Below are 25,162 nucleotides of genomic sequence, written 5' to 3' on the forward strand. Positions count from 1 at the left end.
CATCCCATCCCATCCCACCCCATCTCATCCCACCCCATCCCATCCCATCCCATCCCATCCCATCCCACCCCATCTCATCCCACCCCACCCCACCTCATCCCACTCCATCCCATCCCAGTCCCATGGGGAGCTGGCCCAGTCTCTCCATCACCCCACAGTGAAGGACCTGTAAAGGTCCCGAGCTGCGTAAGTGGGGCTGAGCACCATCATCTGCTCTGGGCACCATCAGCCTCCAGATTTGGGAAATCCTAGAGCCATGTAGGATTTCTGACAGCCCTATAGCTCAGACCAGCCTCCTCGGCTGCCTGTCACCCCATATCAAAGCGATGACATCCAACAGAACCTTCACCAGCCACTTGCTGAGCTCTGAGCACTTTCAGGACTTGGATAAAACATGTTTTCTATGGGTTGTCAATGGTTTTGCGGTGCTACCCCCACCCTCCCACACACCTTGGGCTTAGGGGGTGAGTTTTCCCCTAGAGACCCTCACATGAGGCACTTTCACCAGTTTTTAAAGACCTCCAAGTGCTGCAGGCATCCAAACCCCATTGACCCCCACATAAAAACTTTAGGACTGTGCCTGGAGAGCTAAATGGTCGGGTAGAGACAGAGCCCTGCATGCTGACACCAGAGGAGCACCACTGTCGTACAAACAGCCTCACTACAAGCAGAAATGCTCACACTGGGATTTAGACAAGCACAGCCTAGGCATGGTTTCAATTAGGGCTATAATTTACTGAGCTGGCTTGGAGGAGGGTAATGCAAACTCCAAAGGAGGTGCCTGAAACTCGGCCTCCTCTCCGCCAAGATGCCTTTCCTTGGGGAAAGGGAAGAAGGAGTCACACCCTGCTGAAAATATCTGATTTTTCCTGCACAACCCCAGCTGTGCTATGACCAGTAAAGCTGTGGTCCCAGCTGGATCAGGGAGAAGCCACATCCATGGGGCAGACTGTGCTGAGCCCACCTCGTGTCTCTCCCTGCCCTGTGATGGGAGAAGCCACCGTGTCCACAGGAGGACATGGCGAGGGGGCAGCTCAGAGCCGAGGAGGGGAGGGCAGGGAGTACTGCCCGCAGTAGCCAGAACAATCTTCCCTCCCCAAGCAGCAGAGAAATCTCAACTGCAGTGCTTTCCTGGAGTTCTGTTGCAGCTGTAAAGAAAGCAAGGGTGGCCCCATACTGCAGGAATGACCTTCCCTTTGAGCTGACCGAGCCAAGGGTGCAGCAGCAGCCTCAGCATCATTCCCCAGGGTGCTGCAGCCCCAGGAGACCATCACCATGACAATGCCTGATCAGTGGGCCAGGTGCAGTTATTAGGGAATGAGGCAGGTACAGTTGACCAGAAATGAATTGAGCAGTTCTTAGGGACTAGAGAGCTCTCCAAACTAGTAGTGTGAGGGGGTGGGAAGGGATGCAGCCAGACAAGAATTGTTGAGAGTCTGGGTCAAACACACCTCTGAATCAACTTAAAGACCTCAAAATTAAGACATATCCAGTGTCTTCACAGCATCAGGCTCTTAATAGTGAGGGGGTGGTTTGTAGCCTCCTGTTGGGGGTGCAAATACAGCTCATCCAAACCCATTCCAGATGTTCTGCCCTTGCTGGAAAGCAGGAAGGAACCATAGCTGCACCCTCTAGGTCTATTCCTAAGTTGTTTTAGAAACAACAGTGAGTGCAACACAACTCATCTTCCTGCTCAGAACACCTAGTAGGCTGAAGGGTTTGGTTGTGCAAGATTGTTGTTTTGTACCTCCCCAGGGCAGGAACAAAAAGGGTTAAATGTAATCTACATGGGAACAAATTTCATTTGCACAGAGCCAAGGACTGGGAGGGCTTGTGCTTCATCCCACAGACAGTGTTTGAAGAGCCTTTTCTACCCTCAGCACAGTTTGCCATTCCCAGTGGAACAGAAATCAAGCTCCACCCAGAGCAAGAATGAGACCTGACTGGAGGAGCCAGAGTAAGAAACGGAAATTTGGCCTCTGAAAGATTGTCTTGAGTTTCTAGATAGTCTGTACTTTTGCTTCTCAGCCCAAGCCAACCAGACGTTACAATCACAGGCCACTGCCCAGCTCCACATCAAGGCCGACCCATCTGCATCACTGTCCACATTCAACAGGGCCACTGTGTTCTGCCCCAGATAATTCAGCTTGTAGGGACTGAGTGTTGAAAAGGGCATCTCGGTCCATGCACCACGCAACACCCACCAGCACAGCAGCTGGGGAGTTCAAACAGTGAAAAAAGAAAGAAAAAGGGGCAGAGAGAGAAAGAAAGAAAGAAAGAAAGAAAGGGTGAACATGTCTGGTATTCAGGTCTGGGAGCAGCAGAGTCACAGAGGAAGCACTAGCAAAGCGTTCAGCCTTGCACAATCCTCCCTGTATTCCAGCGCCACTTGGCTTTGGCAACAGTTTCGCCCCCTCTCCCCCCACGCTGTCCCCCACGCGCGGGTGCCCCCCCGGCGCTGCTGATCCCCCGGGTCAGAGATCGGGGAGGGCAGAGAAGGGGAAAGAGTTTGTGGGAGACCCAAGCGATGGGGGTGCGAAAGGACGGGGGGTGGGGGGGGACAGGACCAGTTGCCAGCGCGTTGCCATGGCGACGTGCCGGCGCAGCCAATAGGAGGGCGCAGCGGCGTTGGATGCGCGGTGTAGGGCGCCACCTGGTGGGTGCGAGGGGGCACTGCCGCAGCCCACCCGCGGGACGGACCCGGACGGAGCCCAAACCGCGGAGGTCACCCGAGGGGACACGCTGAGACCCCCCCCCGAGAATCCCCAGCAACCTGAAGTTTCCTGGCAGCTGGTTCACGCCGTGCAATGGCGGAGCAGAGTGCGGGAGCTGCGGGAGTTCTTTTGTCATCTCTGGCCTTGATCAGGCCAGCGGGAACCTGAGGTCCCACGTGTAAAAAGTTTTGCTTCTTGTGTAAACTTGCAATAGTGTCAGCAAGCCACAGGTTTCCACTGGTCAGTCCCAAAACTGCTTTGCAAAGGGTACAAGCTCTAACTTGTTCACATATGTGCAAGCTCTAACTTGTTCACACTAAGAAGCAAAGTTGGTCAGTGGCAGCTTCCTGAGACTTCCCAAGAAACCCGTCCACAGCACTGGCTTCTTATTCCGGTTCTAACACAGCCTTCCAGACTCTTCCAGACTCTTATCCTCTTCAGACCATGCAAATCACGTAAACACAACAGGCCCAGGGAGGTTCCCTTTCCTTATGACACCAAGCTGATGTGATGGATTTTCCTTTCAGGTTGGATTTTTCCCATGGGAAAAAGAAAAAGGCTGTTTATTCAGCAGTATCAGGTTGGGAATAGGTCCCCCAAAGCTCCCTGGGAGAGAGTCTAAACCAATCACCAGAGCATTAGGCCCCTCAGCAGGATCAAGGGCATTAATGTAGTTCAAATCTGTTGCACGTAAAACACCCCACAGCTTAAAATGTGAACTCTTCTAGGTGAGAGATAACTGGATAGGGAGGTGAATGGCAAAACGGAACTTTTGAGCTCTCAGCCACGAGTCTGCTACTCACCAGCTGCAGCCAATGCAGGCTGGTTGTAAATGTTGATAAATGAAAGCACCATATCTTGGATCCTCCGACTAATAAAGAGACAAGAGACAGCTCTGCTGATTAGGGGGCTGATCATATATTGTGCTCCTGCACACAGACTATTTAGATCAGGAAACACAGGGACTTACTTTTTTTGAAAGAAGATGAGGATAGAAAGAAGGGTTCCTGAACTGAAGAAGTGTTTTTGGAGAGAAGTACAGGGGCTGGAAGGAAAGGAATTTCTTCGTGGCTGGAGGAAACATCCTGGGCTGGTAAGACTGGTAAGATTCGTGGAGGTAAAGGCAGGGGATGCTCAGGGATCTCGGCCGCCCGGGTGAGAGCAGCACTGGGGGGAGCAAGAGAGTCGGTGTGAGGGAGCCGGGCCTGGGAAAAGCTCAGGTCTCGCTGGTAGCTAAACCCCAGCATCCATCCAGATCCACTCTGGGCTGTCCTTTACTCTGTCTTGCCCGTGACAAGCGCACATGGCTTTGCCATACCCCTGTTTTTCTCCCTCGTGCTCAGGATCAGAGCAACCCAGAGCTCCTTGTGCTGTATTCTACTCCAATGGGGAGGCAAAGGGCTCCCCTCTTCGCTCTGTTTTCTCCTTGGACCCTCTGTCCTGGCTCTCTGCTCAGCTCCTCTGCCAGGTTCAGCCTTCAGGTCACTGCCCAAGTGCCCTTGACTGTCCCCAGGGCCTCTCTACCCTGCGGGCCAAGAGCTGAGATTGAGATCTGCTCCCATGGGGCAGACGTAACAACTACCACCGCTGAAGTCAGGATCTGCTCCTGAGCCCCATGGATCTCTCTGTGCTGTGACAGGGGATGTGTATTTACAGGTCAGTTCCCTGAACCAGGGTTTATTGTCATGGTGCTCAGGCTGAGGCTGCAAGATGAATCTTCAGCCTTTTTGTTTAGCTCCTTAGGACCCAGATTTTGACTTTTAAAACAGTTTTGTGAAACTCTATAAATAAATCGCATTCTGTGCACTTGAGTCAACATTAGCCTAAAAACCACCCTCCTTATAGCTCATGTCAGGCAAATAAGACAGGCTTGATAACTGGAGAGAGTGATTTATAAAGGCACCATATGGGAGCTTGTCTAAGAATTATAATTGATTAGTGAGTAGCAGAAATATTGCCATGATACAGAGCATGAATACGTCAAAGGTTTAGTGCTTCCAAGGGGTCTGGCATTATAGTGTCTCTGGCATTTGTTCCACCCCAAACCCTGTAAAATCACCCTCCATGTGCACCCCAGTGGCAGCCAATTCCATGGGGTGCCCGTCACCTGGGAGCGGTGGTGCTGAGTTTGGAAGCGTGCTGATAACTCGGGGACATGATTCATCCAAGGGTAGCAGAGGTATGTGTGTAAGTACAGCCGTCCATCTGCCAAGCCCTCTTGTTTTCTTGATGCTCCAGGAAGAACTTCTCCCCTGGGATGTGTCTAGACGCCGCAGGCAGGTACCAGGCAGTGGTTATTCTCATGGCAACAGCTCCAGGTGCCAACAGAAAGTCCTAAGCAAGCAAGGAGGGGAGAAAACTACCATGGCTTCCCTCTTAATCAAAGATTTGGGACTCAGGGAAGGCAAACAACACCCCACGCCACACTGAGCACTTGGTACGTGCCAGGTTTGTTCCCCACCACGTTGCAGGTCAGGCGGTTTGCCCAGGGCTGTCCTGAGTCTCGGCGTAAGCCTGGGGGTTGCTCACTGCTGCCTGTGCATAAAATGTGTTCCTTATAGACCTGCAGCCTGAACTGTCTCAGTAGGCAAGAAGAGAGAAATAAAAGACTATTTAGAACGCATGACAAAAATTCATATTTCTAGCAGTAGGTAGCATCCAGAGCACATTAGACAAGAGTTGTTGAGTTAATTAGAAATGTATATTTGATACTCAGCCTGAACAGGGCCCTGCACACTGCTTAGGTTTAATAATTGATTTGTAATTTATTTGCCCATTAATTCTTCCTCTTTCAGAGCGAAGCCAAGAGCTTGTGCACACTCGTCCATCATCCCGGCCAGCAGCGCCGCAGCCCCTTCTCCCCCAGAGCTGTCGGGGGTGACAGACTGGAGCCTCGTGCAGCCTGTAATTAGTTACTTACTCCAGAAGCTTTTTATAGGAGACTGCGTGCCTCTTGAGAAAGATTAACAAAGGGTTTATTTCCTGCGGGCTCGGGCCGAGTGTCAGCAAAACCCAGGCTCCAGAAATTATTGATTCGCTTTCCATAAGGTTTGCATTTTCAAGGTAAGTGATTTGGCTGTTACAGACACTATGTTCCATGGCTCCATTCATCACGGCACAGAAACCGGGCTGACCAAACCACTGGGAGCAAGTTCAGGTTTAAACAGAGGCTGCAACACTTTCTCTCACTGTCACCATGTATTACAACAGGAAAAAGGGTTTCCAGGGTGCCCATTCCCAACTAATCAGAGAGAAAACGTAATTGCAATCCCCAAGTTACTGCAAGACCCCTGCTCCCTTCTGCTGTCACAGGACCAGGGGGTTACAGGCTTATTCCTACATGCTCATTCCTTTTATTTGCCGTATGTTTGCTGACTCTTCAGGTCTGTATAAGGGTTATAGTTTTCAAGCCTTCTACTGCAAAGTGGATTAGAAGCCCCTGTTGCCTTCCAGAGGAAAAGAAAGTTTCCCAATGACTCTGAGGCCCCATAATCCAGGAATCCAGTGAGAGCCCACATGGACCAGCGGACACAGAGACACACAGGAGCACCAGGACAAACCAACAAAATACCATCAGGATGGAAAAGGGCCCAAAGAACAACAGTTAGTAAGTGGGACAGTATTTGGAATAATCAAGATGCACATTTCACAGGGGTAAAGATCACATTTTTAACAATGAAACATGAAGCTCACACTGTTGCTGGGAAGGAGAACTCTCTGTTTCTGCCCAGGGCTGCAGGGCAGAAGTGACCATGTCCTCTCCCCTCTCAGCAGTCCTCAACATCTTTCTACTGGCCTGAAAAACTCTGGCTGTGAGAAAGTGCTTTAAAATACAGGCAATAAGGAGAGACAATGAGGGAAATGTGGCTAGGAATGGGTTGGAATGGCACCTCCCCACGTGTGCATGGCAGAGGCGCAGCAAAGCCCCCCGGGAAGGTTGGGGAGCCCAGAGACTATTTTGTCAGAAGTCAGGCCATGGAACAAACTAATCTTCCTGTGTGAAATCTCACAGAGAGCTGGTGCTATAAATAAGGATGATGGATTGATTGCCATAAATCATAACCCTGCTGACATACCAGAGCTCTCGCAAGCAGCAGGGATGCTCGTGTGGCTGGTTGTTCTTCCTTGGCAGAGGCAGGAGAGAGATTAGTCATTCGTTGTGTTTGCTGAAACCACCTCCTCCCTCCCCCACAAGACAATGGCTAGAAGAGAAGGAAGGATTTGAAGATCCTTGTGAGAAAGGCTGTGACAAGTCTTAAATCATTGAGTTCTCCAGATTTGTAGGATCGAGCCCTCATACTCCTGGGAAAAGTGTTGTATCATCAGCAAGGTTACTGCTTATTTTGAGCAAAAGAAAATGAGAATCCAAATCATCTTCCTTTGAGGTTAAAAACCTCATTTCTAGTGTGTTTATTGGGGTGACACCTGTCAGGTAGCCCTCTCCTCTGGACCAGATCGAAGAGGATGTATCTGTTTCCACCGGAGATGGGTTTGCCCTTGGCTGCAGGCTGACCTGCTCTGGCAAATGCTCTAGAACTGTGGCAGGTGAGAGCTGGGAGCAGGATGAGCTGTGTGCTCTGCTCACACACATCTGCCTGGGTTTGATCCTCCTCTCTGTACAGACACAGCCCAGTTTACTGGTTACAACCCGGGGCTACACAAAAGCACCTGGTTGCCTTGTTTGATCTGTCTGTGATTTCCCTGACTTCAACAGCGTTGTTCCTGATTTACATCCCCATGGAGATGAGACAGTCTTGTCCTGGACAAGGTCTATCTGTGGTTGAAGCCCAACAGCCCCAGCAATAGCAGCCCAGGGACTGCTCCCCTCCTGTGAGCCCTTTAATGCCTTTTCTACAAACGTACTTTTCTTAAAGTTCAAAATGATATGGGCATCCGTTCTTCTCCTCCCTTCCGTGCTGCTGGAAGTTTGCTACCAGCTGTATACTTTCAGATTTTAAAAATGTCACCCTCAACTGCTCTGAGCACACGTAAGTACTGTAAGAACCAAACCATATAGACTTGCTGTCAATAACGCCAGCCTCAGATGGACTCCCTGCAGCCCTGGCAGAGTAAATTATAGCCTTTCTCCCCCCCCCAAATGATGGCTGACTGCTTATTATTGGCTTTCATCTTTATCGCCTCTTAAGGTAAAATGGTTGGAGTGACAACAGCAAATAGCTACCCACAAATTGTCTCTCCTGCTGGCCTTCCTCCTGCTTGTCAGCAGGCTGGGATGTTCAGAGAGCCCCCAGCACCCAGCAAGGATGCTGAAATGGGCTGTGTGCACCTTACCAAGGCATCTGGGGGCCTCGTGAAATCCCACCCAGCTCTTCACTTCAGGGACCAAGTGACATAGGAGGGACACACTGGACAGTTGGCCATATTTCACCCTCTCATTTACACTACTACAATTTTTTGTTGTGTGAGAGCATCCCATATTAGACATCAGTGAATCCACAGCTAGGTGGATGGTGCAAATGGCTCTATACAAGGAGAATGTTACATGTGGCTCGTCCTTTGCTTGCTACCATAAACCATCCCCTGAAACCCACCCCACTCCCTGTGCTGTCACCAGCACAGGCTGATTTGTACCTGGGAACACGGTGCTCTGTAAGGTCAGAGCTAAAAACCGGCTGAACAGAGCTCTACTGGCTTTGTAATGCAGAGCCTGAAACTTGCGGTGAGCACTTTGGATGTGCTTGAAGGAACCTCCTGTCAATGAGCCTCTTCCAAAGGACAAGGCAGATACCTTGGGGCAGAAAAGGTGGGGATTGCCAGCAGAGGAAGGTGGCAGAGACACTGGTCCCCTAAAAAGGAAAACGAAGATTTATCAGCACATGCACACCAGATCTTTCCAGGGAGGGGTTAATCTGTGGGGTCTTTGGGGACTCACCTCCACCCTCCAGATAGCAGGAAATTGTGCACAGCACATTCTTTGCCATAAGGAGGGAAACATTTTTGGAGCAGGAACAGACAGGCCAGAGCAAGCTTTTCTCATCCAACCGGAGTCTGACGGGAGGATCCGGTTTCAGAGGATTAGGTAATATCTTCACATCGCCCAGGAACCCACGTCCTGATGCGTCCGTCCAGGCAGCGAGGTGGGAGGCGAGGCAGATGTCGATGGCATTGGACACACAGGAGTAGCCTTCCTAACCTGGCCATGATCAGCATTGTCACAGCTCAGAAACATGTGGGTAGGGATGGGGCAGGGATGATGAGCCCTGGCTGGTGACTGATGGGGGGCAAGGGACCTGGGGTGTGTGGACAGTGCCATCCCTCTCTGCTCATCCTGTGGTACATCACGGTCAGAGTCTATTTGATTGCCAGTCCAGGAAGGGCTTTTCCCTCATGCTGGGCTGGTGGGACATTGCGAAGGCAAAAGTTTCCTCTGTGCAGTGTGTGGCATAATCCCCTCCCAGGCTCTACCAGGATGTTGGCACCTTCTCTGCCATTGAGATGAAACTCTCCAGCTTCTCCAGCCCCTGCTGGTGGCACAGTGTCCTTAGGGCCCCACCACCCTCCTATGATGGTGACAACACCACACCCCTGCTCCTTTCCCATCACAACCAGGACCGGTGGAAAGCAACGCCCTGCATGGGGAAAAAAAGGGACAGGGACCCCCAGGAAAGGGACTCCAGGCTGCAAAGGTCACAAGCAGCAAAGCAGGAGGGCGGTGGGTGGGAGCCCCCTCCCCGCTCTGCTCCTGAATCCCTGGCCAACCTTGAGCCAAGTGATTCCTTCTTCCTCCTCTCATCTCCCTCCCCAGATCACTCCAGCTCTGCAGAGCTCCTACACAAGAGATGTGGCTGCACTTATTACAAGGTAGGATGCTTTTATGTTATAAATTAAAAGGTTCAGACAAAATCAACACCAAGAGCTGTGTCCTCAGGAATCACAATGACTCAAACACCAGCTTTTTATAAGAAAATAAATTAAATGACTTGGCTGTTTTACTCATCAGACTGTTCTACCTTTAACAGTATCCTAGCAAACACTTGTGTCTTCATTTAATTTTCTTCAGCCTAATACCCACCATAAAAGAAATACAGCAGAAAGCCCATCTGATAACTTTAGCGAATTTCCATTTGACCCTCCCCCTGGGTTTTGGGTTGAGTGTTGAGTGAATGAGCTTTAAAAGCATCTTTTCATTTAGTCTTCCACAGCAGAAAATCACTGAGCCAAGAATCATACCTCACTTTGTCAGTAGAAAAACAAGATGTGGGCTTAGTGGAACTGAGTCGTGTTGGAGCACGGTATGGAAAATCTTGCATATAAAACCAAACAAGGTTTCACTGCCAGTGTTGTAAGGGAGAGAGATGCAAAATTTTTATGGCTAGTATTTCTCGCCTGTGCCTTGGGATCTCAGGCTCTTTGGAAATGAAAGATACTCATTTTAGGCAATGCTTTACTTTAAGCATTTTGTTAACCCTTTGTCACACTGCAAGGAAAAAGTAGGTGCTTGTATTCTTTCAAGGAAATATGAGTTAAAATACATAAGACTGAACGTTTTGTTGCAGTGGACTGTTGATCTGTGCAAGAAATTTCAGAGTCATGGCAAGGAGGAGAGAAGGAAATGTATATTTTTGAGGGCAAAAAGCTGCTCAGCAGATGGGCTCTGAAAGGCCTGAGGTCCATGGCTGACACCATGGAGCGTGGGAGGGAGGCTGAGCTTCACTTCACCAACTTCACAGCCTTCCAGGGCGCTGGGAAAAGTGAGTGACAAACCAAAACACCTTTCTTTTTTCAATGGGTTTTTCCGTTCCAGGTATGGGGCTGCCCCAGGCAGAGGGATCGGGACCCGGGCGGGGGGATCGGGGCCCGGGCAGGGCTCGCTGCAGTCGGGAGGTGGCAGCAGCACTTTGCTCTTTGCTGGGACGGGCCAGGCCGGACCGCAGGGGCTGCCCGAGGCACCGCGCCCCCCCGGGTGTGGAATAGCCCCGCTCCTGGGAGCTGTTGACCCACAGGTTTCTCTAAATTCAGCCCCTGTGCTTCAGCCACCTGCAAACCAAACCACCGTGGCGTCTGCATCTCCACATCCCACCAGGAAAACAGCTGGAGAACAGCTGGCACATTGCCCCGGGGAGCTGGGGATGGAGATGGGAGCGCGGGGGCAAGGGAGGGTGATCAGCTCAGGTGCGTCTGCACTGCTCAGAGCCCCAAATTGGGCTTGAAACAGGGACCGACCCTGCACCGCGTCCTCTGAGCTGGCTGTGCACTGATCTCCCGCTGCTCCCATCTGGCCACATTTTCACCCACACATGGGTGAGGCGGCGAAGGCATCCTGGGGCACGCCTGGGGGTGGGTGTCTGCACGGCTCGGTGATGCCACGGGGAGACCTGTGGAAATGTCACTCGGAAAATGTGATGCAGGAGGCCAAGGTGCCCTTTGCAGCCCCACAACGGGTGGAAGGCTGCCCCGTGGGGGCACAGCAGGACCCCGACCCCAGCCCTGGGGCCAGCTGGGGTGAAAAGGCTACTTGAGAGAGGTCAGGAGGAGAAAATGGACCTGCTTTTCTTTGGCAATTATGAAGTGACAAATGACCAGTGAAAGAGCTCATCTGTCTGTATTTATTTGTAGAGCCCCTTCTCGCTGCAAAACTGAGGCACAGAGCGGACCGGGATCACAGCCCTTCTCTTAAGGATTTCAAAACAGTCTGCTGACACCTCACTCCATCTCTGTCAGCACTGGGGATGTGCAGAAATTAAGTGGCCAGCCTGGTGCCACCAAGCAAGATGGATTTCCAAGAGCAAGCACTTCGAATATGCTCTGTACTCCCCTTCCCACACAGCATCTTCCTCCCTGCATCCCCCCATGCACCCACAGGAGCAGGATGGGGTTTTGCAGGAAGAGCTGAAGTCCCCTCCTGATCCTTCACCTCCAAGAGCTCAGGGTTTAAGGAAATCTGGTATGAGGAAGCTCCTGATAAGGCAGAGAGCTCTGGGCTCCTTTATATGTGCCACCCTGAGCTCCGTGTCCCCACGCTGCTCACAGGGCAAGGGCGAATCCTGCGCACACCCAGTCCTGAGACACAACAAAAGCCCCAAGCCCTTGCGTGTGAGAAATGTTGAATTGCATTACAATCATCATCTGTTATCAAGGGAGTCAAAACAGGCACTTTGATCCCCGCGGAAGCTGGAGAAACAGCGACGAGCTGGCCAAGGTGCAAATGTCCCCCCTTTCCCAGCAGCAGAGGGGGAGCAGGGTCCAGAGCCAGGTTTGGGGTCTAGGAAAGCCCCCACCTTCCCAGGGGAGCAGCAATAAGCACAGCAGCAATCACCCACAATGAAAACAAAAATAAATCAGTGGCCAGCTTGGCTTTGCTTTTCTTTCTGTTATCAGCATTTTTAAATGCAGAAGCAAACCCAATTTTTAAAGCGGTTTTTGAGTCAGTGGGCCACAGTAACCCCTCCAGCCTGCAGTGCAAGGAGCATCCCGGCTCGCTGCACCCCAGGAGATGGGGGGGAAAACTCCTCAGCGAGAGAGGTCAATATTTACTGTCTAAACACAAACTGCTGCCTGGAGGTTGGTTAACAAGACACAGAATCATCCGCTGTGACAGAAGCCGTCAGATGGGTCAGTACGGCCCGACAGGTGCACCCCCATCCCCGGGGTCTCCCAAAGCGGGTGGGGTGGGATTGGGCAGCGCCCCCACGCTGAGGACCAGCACACGGATAACCCCCCCAAAGCCCTTCCCTGCCCTCCGCCCACCACCTCCCATGCCTTCCCAAATGAAAAATTATTGCGGCCAGGTTAGGAACACACAGATCGTCACTAACCAAATTGAAACTCTTATTTTCCTCTTCTATTTGACTGGCTCCACAGCCGCTGGGGGAGGATTGATCTCGGCTGTAAACCCAAGAGCGAGTTCAATCTTGTTTGTACCTGGCAACAAACCCAGGTTAAGCTCAGGCCAGCGCCAACGGCTGCACCAAGTCAGCGATGGGACTGCAGGAGGGATGGCGGCTGGAAAACAGCCCCTGTCCCCCGAGGTCATCGATACGTCCCTGTCACCAGCCTGGGGGGCTGTCTGGTGGCCCCTGTGCTCTCAGGACGTGTCCCCAAATCTGATGCTCCCCGCAAAAGCCCAGTAGCACAGGGACTGTCCCGATGGGTGGGACCTGAAGGACTAACCCAGGACACACCGGTGAAGGACAAAACAGGACTTGGACTGGGTTATATTTTAAAATGCTCATATATTTTCTTTCTTTTTTTTTTTTTTTCTCCTTTTTTCTTTTTCTTTTTTTTTTTTTGTTTTTCCACAATTCTAATACAATTGTTCATCAAAATTCGGGCGTTTCCAGCAGCAATTCTTGTGTTTTTTATTATTTTTTTCCTTTTTTTTTTTTTTAAGTGAATAATAATATACGGTAGTGATTTCACAGTAAAACAGACCTGCGGGAACGCCAGATATACGTGACAAAAGACAACCCCAGATCAGCCCGTCCCGCCCCCCCTCCCCACCCCCCCCCGAAAAGGATTTTGGAAGTGGGGGAAAAAAATAAAAAGTTCATTCAAAAAAATGATTTCAAAAGAGATTTCATATAAAGCCTTTAAAATACGGTCAAAACGTTCTCCCTCTCCTCCAGACCCCTGCGGTTGAACATTTACAGAGAGGAAGAGACAGAGAGAAATAGAGAGAGTTCATAACAATCTCTGTAAAAGAAACAAAACAATCCAGAAAGAAAATATCCAAGAATACGTAAGGGATAAAATTACATTTGTACAAAAATAGATTTTTAACTTTATTGATGCTTTAGATAGTTTTCCTTATCTTTTCTCTTTTTGTCATTCTAAATTTTAATGTATTTTACTGTTTTAGCTATGCATCCCATAGCCAAGGCATCCATCACTAAATATTGGGAATTGCTAAAGCTATTTTTGCTCAAAACCACCTGCTGCTCAAAAGGAAAACAAAAACAAAACGAAAACAAACCAAAAAGGCATCTTAAAATAGATGCAGTTCCTTTGTCTCGAGGAATAAAGATCCAGATTTGGCATCTGCCAATTCAGAAAGGGCTTCGGATACAATGTACTCACATGAAGCAAAAAAAACCAAAACATATAATAAAGGCAAGAAAAAATAGGAAAAAAGAATCAACTTAAAACAAACAAAAAAAAACAAACACAAAAAGTCTGTAATTGCTACGGTTATAATATATGTATATGTGAGTGAGGATATTTATACAGTGTATATATCTACAGTACATACATGTATACACACACACATATGTCTCAACTTAAACCAGCTCATGCACGCTTGTCACTGATGGGGACAGCATCAGCTCTTGAGCCACCGTCACCCCATTTGGGCGCAGGAGCTGCCCCAGCCAGCGGTGGCACCGCTTGTGTCCCCGGGGTGGGCACCGAGGACGGGGGGGACACTGGGTGCAAAGTGCAGAGAAGCTGCTGGCGAACTCATGGGGGATCAGTTTGGCCTCCGAACACCCACCCCCGGGCACTGGGGACATGAAGGTCCTTTGCCTGTCACTCCGCCCCTGGGGCCCCAGCTGGTGGTGATGCTCAGCCCCGGGGTGCTGAGGGATGCTCGGGGAGCTCCTGCATCCCCCGGGGTGCTGCTGGGTTGGGGTCAGGGCTGGGTTGGAAACGTGCACACGCAAGGAGGCAGCGAGGAACAGCCAGGGTGGCAGGCGGGGTGGCTGAAAAGCTGATGTTTGTGCTATCTTTAGAAAATTAAAGATTGTCCCACCAACAAAAAGGAATTAAAAAAACCAAAAATAATTAAAAAATAGATCACCCTAATCAAACCAGATTTTTGCAAGAGTACTAAGATCCGGTTAAATGAAAGTCCTACCTCTCTAGTGAATAATGTGCCTTTTTTTTTTTCTTTTACCCATGTATCACCTCTCCAAACAAGCATGTAGTATATTTATCATTATTACGATGAGGACAACAAAAAAAAAAGTCTAAAGTGAAAAAGAATACAAATGAAAGACTCAAACTCATGCAAAAGCACGTTGCTTTAAGGCTGCTGTGGCAGATGTTACTGGACGCACAGAAGTTTCTCCTTCTGCAGGGGAGGGCTGGGCTGGTGAGAGAAGGAGCACAGGGGGGCTGGTCACAATCATCAGAGCTCTACTGAAAGCAATGGAGTTGAGTTACAGCAACGCAGGGGCTCCCTCCACACCTCCCAAAAATGGGAAGCCCAGGACAACGCTCAGCCTGTCCCCAAGCACTCCTCCAGCAGGGAAACTGAGGCACGGGGACACATGTCCTGACTGAGAGCACCAGCCCGCAGAGCTGTCCCCTTTGTACCACACTGCTTGCTGTGGACACCCCCTTGCTCGTGGCATTTTATCTTTATCGGGTCAAATGCTAACTCGGATGGGATGGGATGGGATGGGATGGGATGGGATGGGATGGGATGGGATGGGATGGGACGGGACGGGACGGGACGGGACGGGACGGGATGGGATGGGATGGGATAAGAAGAGATGTGATGTGATGAGATGGATGGGATGGGATGGGATAAGAAGGGATAAGATGGATGGGATGAGATGGGAGCCACCACAGCTCAACACCCAGCACCAAACAGCCCCTTCTGAGCCATCAATCAGGAAAAATGTGGTTCCACCCAACTGAGGAGGACAGCGGGTTTATTCCAGTGCAATGTCCACCTACTCTTTCACAAAGCGCCCTCACTCTCTCCAGCCAGCTCCTCCAGGCTCCTTTCCACCAGCAAGAGCTGGGCCAGGGGCTGTTTTGGCTCAGGGCTGAGCTAAAACCTCCCGGCAAGCCCCCCCGGGGGCTGCGCCAGCCTTACGCTGGCAAGGAACAGCATCCTCGTGTTTACTGGCACCCTTTACATATTTCGTTTCTCTTGCCTAGTTTTCTTGGCAAATTCTTGCAGGGTGAAGCTGTTTAATAATATTTTCGGCGGCATGCAGGCTGCTGGAGAAACACAGCCAAAACACTTTCCCTGTCGCCGTGGATTTGCCACTTCAGGCCAGCCTAAGGGAAAGTTATGACCTGAAATCCCGAGGATTTATTTAGCAATGAGACGGCCTGGTTAACAGCAGGGGATGGAGCTGGGGACTTGAGCTGCCAGGCGTGATGACAACAGGCGGGTGACAACTGTGTCCCCTCAAAAACAGAGGTGGGAGCTGGTGGGCACTGCTCCATCCCCCGCCAGGCACGAAGATGTTTGAGGAGCCAGCTGCCACCCACAGGGAGCAAGAAATACCTTTGGGACCTAATACTTTGCCATTGTAAAGCACAAAAGACACAAAAGCGGTGGGGAAGCCCTTGGCCCCAGGCCAGTTCTTGGCTCCAAGCACCCACCCCATGGTGTGTTCGGGACAGTCCGTCCTGCCAAGGGGGGAAAAAACCCTCCCCAACATCCCTCACCGCTTGCTCTGCCTTTTTATCTTTCTCTAACTCATTTTCTCAGTGGGGCTCTGGAGCCACCTGATGAGAATGAAACAGGGATGTGAAAGAGAAATGCACCCTGGCTGGGGGATCCTGCCCTGTGGGATGTGGGTACATTCCTGGTACTGTGTCCCCAATCCCCAAAAACCTGTCCATCTCCCTGTTGTCACACCAAGGCTCAAAGAAAAGACTGTGCAAAATCCAAAGTGCTTTCGGTGCTCTCAAGCATCCTGGACAGGCTGCATTCCCCACCCAGGCAGCACCTCTCAGCCCTTGCACCTCTGCCCAACAGGGGAGACTAAGGGGACCCCTGTTTTTGCTTCACCACTAATTAACAACCACAATTACCAGCCTAGCCAAGCTAATTGTTGCCTTGCAGTGTTTTGCATGGCAGCTGCTGAATCAAGAGGTGCTGGCCCAGAAGAAATCCCTGTGGTACCCAGGGATGCTGTGTTCCTGCAATGCAGGCACAGAGCATTTGTCCAAGCCCACCCCATCAGCTGGAAACACCCCTCCAACCTCACTGAATCAAATCAGGACTGAAAAAGCAAGAAGGAGCCATTGCCAACACCCCAGCTCCTGCTCCTCCAACGCAACAGCCGGTGCAATGAAGGCTGGGGCTGGCAGGAGGGCTGGACTGAGCCCTGGAGCGGGGCCGTGCCGGGATGCTGGGCGCAGAGCTGAGGGCAGGGGTCCAGCAAGACCCCGCGGGCTGGGGAAGGGCAATGCCGAACCCCTGGAAGCCTTAAAGTAAGTGCTCCAGCTGGCTGTGTCCACGTGGGCAGCTCCACACCCGGCACAGAGGCAGCTTTTGGCAGAGCAGCGATGCCCGGCTGCCCTACGGGATGGCAAGGGGGGATTTTTCAGGTGCTGCCACCCATAGGACCCTCTGCACAGAGGAAGAAAGGGCAGCCCAGCTACCCATGCCACCAGTTGCCTCGTTATTTGAGGGCGAATAAAGCTCAATCCCAAATCGTCTGCTTTTAACTGAAAGGAGAAGGCTCTGTGCGGCCACGGGTGACTCATCCACAGGGCACGGGCTGCCTCTCCAGCCTGCCCCTCCCTCCGCGAAGTAACTACCGAGACTACTAATAATAGTTAGAAACCAAAAATAGATATTTTTTTTTTTCCTCTTTTTCAAAAACTCCATCCTCTGAAAATAGCCAGCTGCAGTCCGGCAAGTTCAAGCACTCCCCTCGGCCTGTCCAAACCCCACTGCCCCAAGGGCTGGGACCGTCCCTGTCCCCATTCCTGCCCCGGGGGAAGCCCGGCCGGTGGCTCACCCCAAAACACATGGCACGGTGGGGAGCGGGGCAGGGGCGCGAGCCAGGGCGGCGGGTGGCGAGCTCTCTCCACTCCAACTTCTCTACATCTAGCGCAGGGAACCAGCGAGCAGGTCTTGAGATGCAGCAGTGACAGCAAACGGACAAGGGTGAAGGCAACAAGGAGGCGAGGACGGCGGGGGGGTCACCCCGGATCAGACGGTGCCTCCAGCGCTGGGGACAGGAGGGAGGGACGGGCTGGGACGGTGGTGGAGGAAAGCAGAGGACAGGGCCCCGCGGGACCCCGGCCGGGCGAGGGACTGACCCAGCAGCAGTTCTTTAAGTCATTTGATGGGGCGCTTCCAGCATTTCCATCAAGAAGGTGTCGATCGGCGTGTCGCCTATTAGCTTGAAGAAGAAGAGGTGCTCCAGGCATTTCAGGCCGATGGACCGGAGGGCTGGGAGACGGAGCAAGAGCTTTGCGAACCTGGGGACGGGAAACATGACATGGTCAGACATCCCACTACAGCCCCGCTTCTGTCCTGACCCCCAAAGCTGCTGTGGCCGCTTCTGCTCAGACACAACCTCTTCTGCTACCTAAGCCATGGGGCTGCACCCAGAGCTGTGCAGAGAAATCATTAATCATATCCCCATCCTTGAAGATCGGGCAGCCACAGTGGCTATTCACAACAAACGTGCTGACAGCTGAGCTGGAACAGTAAAATAAGAATTGAAAGGCCACCCCTGCAGCGGGGTGCACCACTGGCTCCGTCCATCCATGTCACCATACAGTGAGCACCCCGAGATACTGGTGGGGTTCCAGGGAGCGGTGAAAGCAGCTTCAGCAGCTCCATCTTCAGTCAGGGAAAAGGGGAGGGGATGGAGGAGATGCTGGAAGGGTCAGCTGGCACTTTGCTCGGTGACGCCGCTTTCCTGAAGGCTCCAGGCATCTCCAAGGCAGCTCCATCAGCCGTCACTCGGGCTGCTCGCTGCCGAGCCCCGGGGGCTGCTGGTGCTGCAGAACCCCGAATGACAGCCCAGCTGGAGGCACCTCGGGAGTGAAGCCGATGGAAGGAGACAAGGGCTTTGATGCAAAAGCTGGAAGGAGGGCTGCAAACCAGGCGGGACATGGGGCGCTTCCCTCTCCCTGTCCAGTGCGGCGCTCCAACAAGCCCCAGCTGAACAAAAGCCCATTCTCCCAACCTGCCCTGCCCAGCAGATGCTTGTCAGGTCTCACCGCGATGCTGGCAGGCAGAGGGCTGCGAAAGATGGCAGGGGAGAGCTGGGGGAGTGGGGAGAGCCAAGAGTGCTGGCGGAGCTGGCTGGTGCGAAGGAGATGAGCCCAAGGGCCAGCCAGCCATGCTGGGAAAAGGCTGCTCTGTGTTGGGCTCCAAGGGCGGCAGGAGGCTGCAGAAATGGGAAGAAGCTACTGGCTCCTACAAAGATGCTCCCAAGGACCCCACAGTGCCCCCGGGCACCCCCCCTGTCCGCACCCCGGGGGTGCAACACTGCGGGATGTTGCCTCCCTGTTCTCAAAATGGGGAAAAGGTCCTTTAACGGCTGGGAAAGCGTTTTATTTGTTTTTACTGCTGCACAATCAGGGCTGGAACATAAGCAAAGGCCGGAACCAGGCTGGGGAAAAGGAGACTTTCTAGAAAATACACATAGAGAGACATGCATAAACATACAGATATTATACATGCATGCACACTTCTCTCTTTTTTTTTTGCTGAGCTGGCGAGAACGGTGGGAGCAGAGCCAGGAAAAACAAATCAGTCCTACCATCCCATTCAGGAAGTTTCACTTTAAACCAAACCAGATGATGGCTCCAGCCCTCGGATACGTTTAACTGTGAGATAACCAGCCCGCAGCACGACATGCCAGGGCTGTGACCGGGAGGGGAGAAAACAGCCCCGATTTTCCCCGCGGCTGCTCAGTGTCACGTACATGCCGAGCCCTCCCCGCAGAGAAGCAGGGGGTGGCATGGGGGTTTTTCGTAGGAATGCCTCCCTCTGTCTCGCTGTTGTAGAGAAGTTCCCCTTTGGTGTTTACATGGTGCTGGCAAGCTCTCGGTGGCCGGGGACAAGGCTGAAGTCACACACCGAAGGGCACGTGGAGCGGCGGGGAAGCCGCGGAGCAGGGGAAGGCGCCCGCCGCGGGCTGGACCCGGCGTTTGCTCAACCACAGGAAGAACTTGTTTGCAGCCCCAGATGGTGATCACATTGTGCCATGAGACCAGGAGGATGGAAAGAGCTCCCAAGAGCTTTGTTTAGCTCTTGTGCAACTCTGGATTCCCAGCCCACAAGTTAACCCTCCCGAGCCACCCTGGGCTTGTTCCACCACTGCCCTGCACTGTACAAGAGATACAGTAAGATCAGCAATGCCCATGTATGGCTCTTGGGACAGCCCTAAGCATGCAAAAACCTGTAAGGTCACCAAAGAAGGGTGTGAGAATCACACAAAAAGGTCCCCAGCTCAAGGTCATTCAAAGCCAGTGAGAGATGAAACTCCACTGCCCTCGGTGCCAGCACCAGACTGAAAATGCTCCCTTACACAGGGCTGATCATTGAGGTAAAGCCCTGGGGAACACATTGTGACTGGTGGCTCAGTGATTTTTGCCCAGTCATGCACAGCTACGTGGTGGTTTGGTCCACAAGTCTACCCCTCCTCCCTGTAAAGCCCAACACACCCAACAGTACCTCCATCATAACTCTCCCAAAATAACCATGAACATCCAAGAAGCCCCTTTACAATGTGACTTTTTGTATCTGCTACCACATCGGTACTCAAAGCGGGGGGGAAAAATAAAGTCCCATATAACTTCCGAAGCCACAATCTGCCCACTGCATTAATTGCTCTAAGAGCATCTGGTTTGTTGGATTTCTTTTAACCATCCACACACACAAGACTGGGAATGCAGGTGAGATGCGAACTCCAGTTGCTTGGGCTGTTTTCCCCAATATTCACGCCTCAGCGGCGATATACACCAGCAGCAGTTTCCAGTGCTTTGCTTGGTTTCTCAGATGACTGTCAGTAAAACTTAACTGGCAGTTGCCAGCTCCAGGCTGTAACTGGGAAAATGCACCCACTCAGCTCCAGAGAGGTCCAGGAAAGCATTCCTAATTCCCCCTCCCATTCCCAGCTGGATTGGGGGAGGTAGGGAGGGGAGAAAAGAGCATCAATTGAGGCTTTCACTTCCCAGCAATGATGCTCATCTGCCACTGAAAATTAACTCCGTGTGCGTCTTATTTTCGCTGTGGTTTGCTCTCCGTGGCTGCCAAAAGGGAAATGATACCCCTTCCCCCATGTGCTCATCCCACGGCTGCGGCTGCAGGAGCCGGGGGCTCCTCAGGTCTCAGCACTGTCGTTACTGCCCGACCTTGTCCCGGCCTGCGCTGCATTTACTGGCATGGGAATAAAGACCTCTCTGCGCTTCATGGGGATTTTTCTAAGGACGTTCGCAGGTAGAAATGAGTGGGCTTCTTTGCAGAGAAATGTTCGCTCCCAGAAGATATTGAAACAGAGAGCCTTAAACCAAAAGGACCCAGCACCTGCATTCTGCAGGTGCAATGACTCCAAGGACGGCATTTGGACCGTGCCGTGGGCTGCAGCACCCATTGCACAGGCTGTAGAACCCATTGCATGGGCTGCAGCACCCCTTGCATGGGCTGCAGAACCCACTGCATGGGCTGCAGAACCTTTGCATGGTCTGCAGAACCTTTGCATGGGCTGCAGCACCCTTTGCATGGGGTTTTGCAGGGGTGCGAGGCTGCGGGAGGACAGGGCTCAGTCGGTGACTCACCTCCCAGGCTGGTCAGGGTATTTGTGTTTGCAATATGCCTCTAGCGACGCGTACACCTTCTCCCGTAACGCCTCCACTTCAGCCGGGTTGGAGAGACCTTTTGAGTCTGAAAGGCAATGAAAGGACCATCAGACAAAAACCTCCGGGTTTCCCAGGCAGGTCAGGACCCCCCATGTACTCCCCAGGCCCCTCCATCCCTAGCCCAGGGCACAGTGTGGATGTGGGGTGTGAACCCCAGGAATTTGGGGCAATACTTAACAACTCCCAGGGTGCATTCAAGCCCTGAAAGGTTTGCCCTGTGACTACAGATCTGGTTTAACCTATCTCATACCCCAAGCCCTAACATTTTGGATTATTCCGGTGGTCACAGACCCTCATTTAAAGCGTTTAAGTCCCCCTAAGATCCTGGGTTTATGGGGTTTTCCCTCCAGCACGAAAAGTCCCCCACGACACAGTGAGAACCTGGTTTTAGCAAGGTAAAAGGGACGGTCAAGCAGGGGGGGAAGCCAAGCAGAAAAACAAGCCCAAGAAATGGCAATAAACCCTGCTGCAATGCCCCGGCCCAGGTTTGGTGGGAAAGGGCACAGAAAGAGCTGTGTGTGGGCACAAACGATGCTCCTACGAGGGTAGGAAGGGGAAGGGGTGGCTGCAGATGGGGAGGTCTGTCCTCAGCTGCCATCTGTTTTTGCTCCAGACTGGCCCACTCGAAAATCCAGAGAACCCCCAAGCAGAGCTGCAGAGGTATCTGCAGGCTGGCAGTTTATGTCCTGCTGCAGCAGGGCTTTGCTCGCTGAAAAACTAAGCAAGCCATGGACAAAAATAAAGTTCTTGTGTATTTTAGGAGCACATTTCATGCCCTTCACCCTCTCCAGGCTCTGCAGAGGGCTCTTCCATAAACACAGTTAACAAAACCCTTGAATGTTGAGATCAGGAAACAGGAGAATAATGTCCGTGCTCTAACTTTCCTCTAATCCCTACCTTTGTCTTAAAGGATAGCTAGATTCATTTTTGCTCCTATTCAGGGACAAATCTCTCAAGCACCAGATCTTTCTTAGTTCAGGGTCAGCGGAAACACTGAAAACAGGCAGACTGGGTATGTTGATCAAGCCGAAGCTCCTCAAGCTCGGCAGAGAACTCAGCCCATCAGCAGGAGCCAGCTCCAAAAGCAATCTTGCCTCTCATCCATCTTGCCCCGTCCTAGGGATTTTGGTGCCCTCCGTTATTTGCAATGGAGTTTATAGGTAAGAAAATGAGCCAAAAGGAAGGAGCATCAGCCAAGAGAGGACTGGAGAGAAGGTAAGAGCATGTACCGGGGTTGAAGAGGACAATGGCTCGCAGGCAGCCTAGCTCTGTCTTGTCCATCTGCATGTCCCGCATTTTTGACACGAGTTCTGTCAGTACTCTGCAAAGGACACAGAAATTACAGGCGTCAGCATTAAAAAGAAATTAAAAAACACCCATGTGTCACACCCAGAGAAAGGTCCTCCAGTGCCTGGCTAGTGAAGTCATGGGATAGCGCTCGCTCATACCAGCTGAGGATATGCCCTCATTTTCTTCCTGTATCAAAAACAGCTCATTAGGAACATCAATAGTTCCTGTAAGATACAACAGGGACCATAAAAACCGGCTTCATACATTCTCTGTGAGGCTTTGGCACCTCAGAAAGCTGCCTAAAAATAAAAAATAATAATAAAAAAAACCACCTCAACAGGTATCTCAAAGCAATTTCCTCTGCCGGTAATTTTTATTACTCCCTTTGCTCTTACTGCAGGTGTCAGTCTTGAAATATTTTCCACTGATTGCCCAGTTTTTCCTGTTGTATCCTGCAGTGAAGTCATGATCTTGCACTTATGACCTCACAGGAAACAAATGATGTCACCCAGGTCTGAAGAACAATTTCCTTGCAAAGCAAAGCAGCAAAGGTGATTTGGTTTCAACTAAACTCGTCTCAAGATGAGTCTCGGGCAGAGAAATGAGCCCCCATTTAAGCGGCGTCTGGAGCCACACTGGGGGTCAAACACCCTGCAAGTCTGGCTTGAAACTGCTTTCCCAAAGCAGGAGATTAAAGAGCCCTCGGGATACGCATGTGGAACCTGCTGGCTATTTTTTGTGCTTTTCTATTGTGATAATAAAATCACGTCTTGGTCCAATTAAAGATGAAAAGAAATAAAGAAGCGGCCTCCTCGTAACATTAGAAGGCATCTGGACCGCATGAAAGAGGCTTTGATTTGCACTGGGCAGCCTTCTCCCTGACTATTTCAGCCTGTTGCTTTGCACAGGTTTAAGAGGAGGGATTTAATGTTGTTGCTTGCGGGAAGGACCATGACGTTTCCACACATGCCATGGGATGGACAGGGCTCCTCCGACCACAAGCCCAAGTACCAACGCATCCCCATCTGATCCCTCAACCAGGTTACAACGCGGGGAAGGGAGGTGGACTGGTGCAAAGACAAAGATGGGGATGTCCAGAAGGTCACCTGCGATGTGTTCCCCACCTTCCATCCCTCCCTCTGCCCACCTGTCGAAGATGGCCCCGACGCCAGCGCTGTGCGCACTGTTCCGGTGCACGTGGAGCCCGGTGGCCAAGAGGATCCCATCTTTCACGGCTATGGAACGGTGGGAGAAGGAGGCGATTAGGAGCTCATTCCACCCTGGGGAGGAGAAAACAACCAAGGCTGCAGGTTAGAGCCACGGGGTTCCTCAGCGGGTTTGGGAATCAGCAATGTCACCTCCCCGGCACTAAAAAGACAGGAGGAAACTGCTCAAGAATTGTCTTTGCTAGAGTAACGAGGCTGGATATGGGATGGGAGGGGGGAGCCAACCCTTTCTTGGATGTCAGAGAAGGAAAAAAACGTTAAGGAACAAATGCACTAAAAATATAACGCTAATAAGAGAAGCAGTTTCCTCTATAAACCTTGCAGGCACCAGAGCAAACAGCTCTGCCCTGCTCCTCTGGCCGTGAACCTACCAGTGGGTGTGGAGCCCTGTGTTCCCCGCTGACCTTATACTCTGTGTCTCCAGGCAGTTAAAGACCTATTAACACTTTATATCAGCTAATTGGGCTCATTTTCAGGCTGTAATGGGGCACAAAAGTTCAGGCACCATTATTCAGCTGCGTAAACCTGGACCTTGAAAACTCTTGCTTGCAGGTTTGCTGCTTCTGCCATATAAATACTGGAAGGGATTGTCTCTCCTGTCTCCTGTTGCTGTACAGAGATGTCCCTTATCCGTGGCTGCTCCAGGAACAGCTTTCTGTAGCTGCCTGGAAATCAGCTTTTGTCTTATTAGTTTCTGGATATTACACTTCAGGAGATAGGCAAACAAACCGTCTGAGCCCAGACACCGCGGGAGCAGCCTGGGCTAGTTACAAATGGCAAAGGGAAAGGAGACGCTCCCCTTCCTAATTTAACACTTCATCAAATTCTTAAATCCATTACTAGCTGAGTTCAAGGATGCCTGAAACAAACCCACAACAAGAAGAAAATGCTGTGAAGTTTGAAGGGTGGAAATTTTGGTGACTTTCAACCAGAAGAGACATCTCCAGTGAGACAAGACGGGTCTTCTGCAACACTCATCATGTGGCTCATTTACCTGCCCTGAAAATGTTCTGGTGTCCAGAACACAGGGCTGTTTGGCCGGGTCCAGAAATGTCAGGATATTTGATGTTTTTTTTTTTCCCCCAGGCTGGAAAAGCAACACAACAACATCCTTCACCTCCTCTCCTGCCACAGAAACAACATCTTTTCTCACTGACTGGAATAAACACAAGGTCCACGCGTGCTGTGTTTACCTACTGGTGCAGAGATGGGTTGTGCCATTAGAAATGTTGACAAGGAATAAAGTTCACTCTTTCCTAAGTGGCCACAGGATGTTTCCACCCCAATCACGGGAACATTTATTTGGCTATTTACTGGGTGAGGCCTGGCACTTGCAGAGGGATTGCAACACTGTGAAACCCAAGGAGGATGGAGGAGAAGACGTGGGACTGCACCAGGAGC

General features: G+C 51.5%; 1 protein-coding gene across 3 annotated transcripts in view; it reads right to left on the bottom strand.

The window, feature by feature from the left end:
• Positions 1-12,892: 12,892 nt before the first annotated feature.
• Positions 12,893-25,162, bottom strand: part of RXRA (retinoid X receptor alpha) — a 103,804-nt gene continuing 91,534 nt past the window's right edge. For all 3 annotated transcript variants that reach the window (XM_065035650.1, XM_065035652.1, XM_065035651.1), the window contains exons 7-10: positions 23,683-23,815; positions 22,475-22,566; positions 21,165-21,270; positions 12,893-17,849 (exon numbers count right to left, since the gene is read on the bottom strand). In XM_065035650.1, coding sequence (XP_064891722.1) covers positions 17,702-17,849; positions 21,165-21,270; positions 22,475-22,566; positions 23,683-23,815 — 479 coding nt within the window. In that variant the 3' untranslated portion in view covers positions 12,893-17,701. The remainder of the gene's footprint in view (positions 17,850-21,164; positions 21,271-22,474; positions 22,567-23,682; positions 23,816-25,162) is intronic.

Source organism: Columba livia, chromosome 19 (assembly GCF_036013475.1).
Source record: "Columba livia isolate bColLiv1 breed racing homer chromosome 19, bColLiv1.pat.W.v2, whole genome shotgun sequence".
Classification (NCBI taxonomy): domain Eukaryota; kingdom Metazoa; phylum Chordata; class Aves; order Columbiformes; family Columbidae; genus Columba; species Columba livia.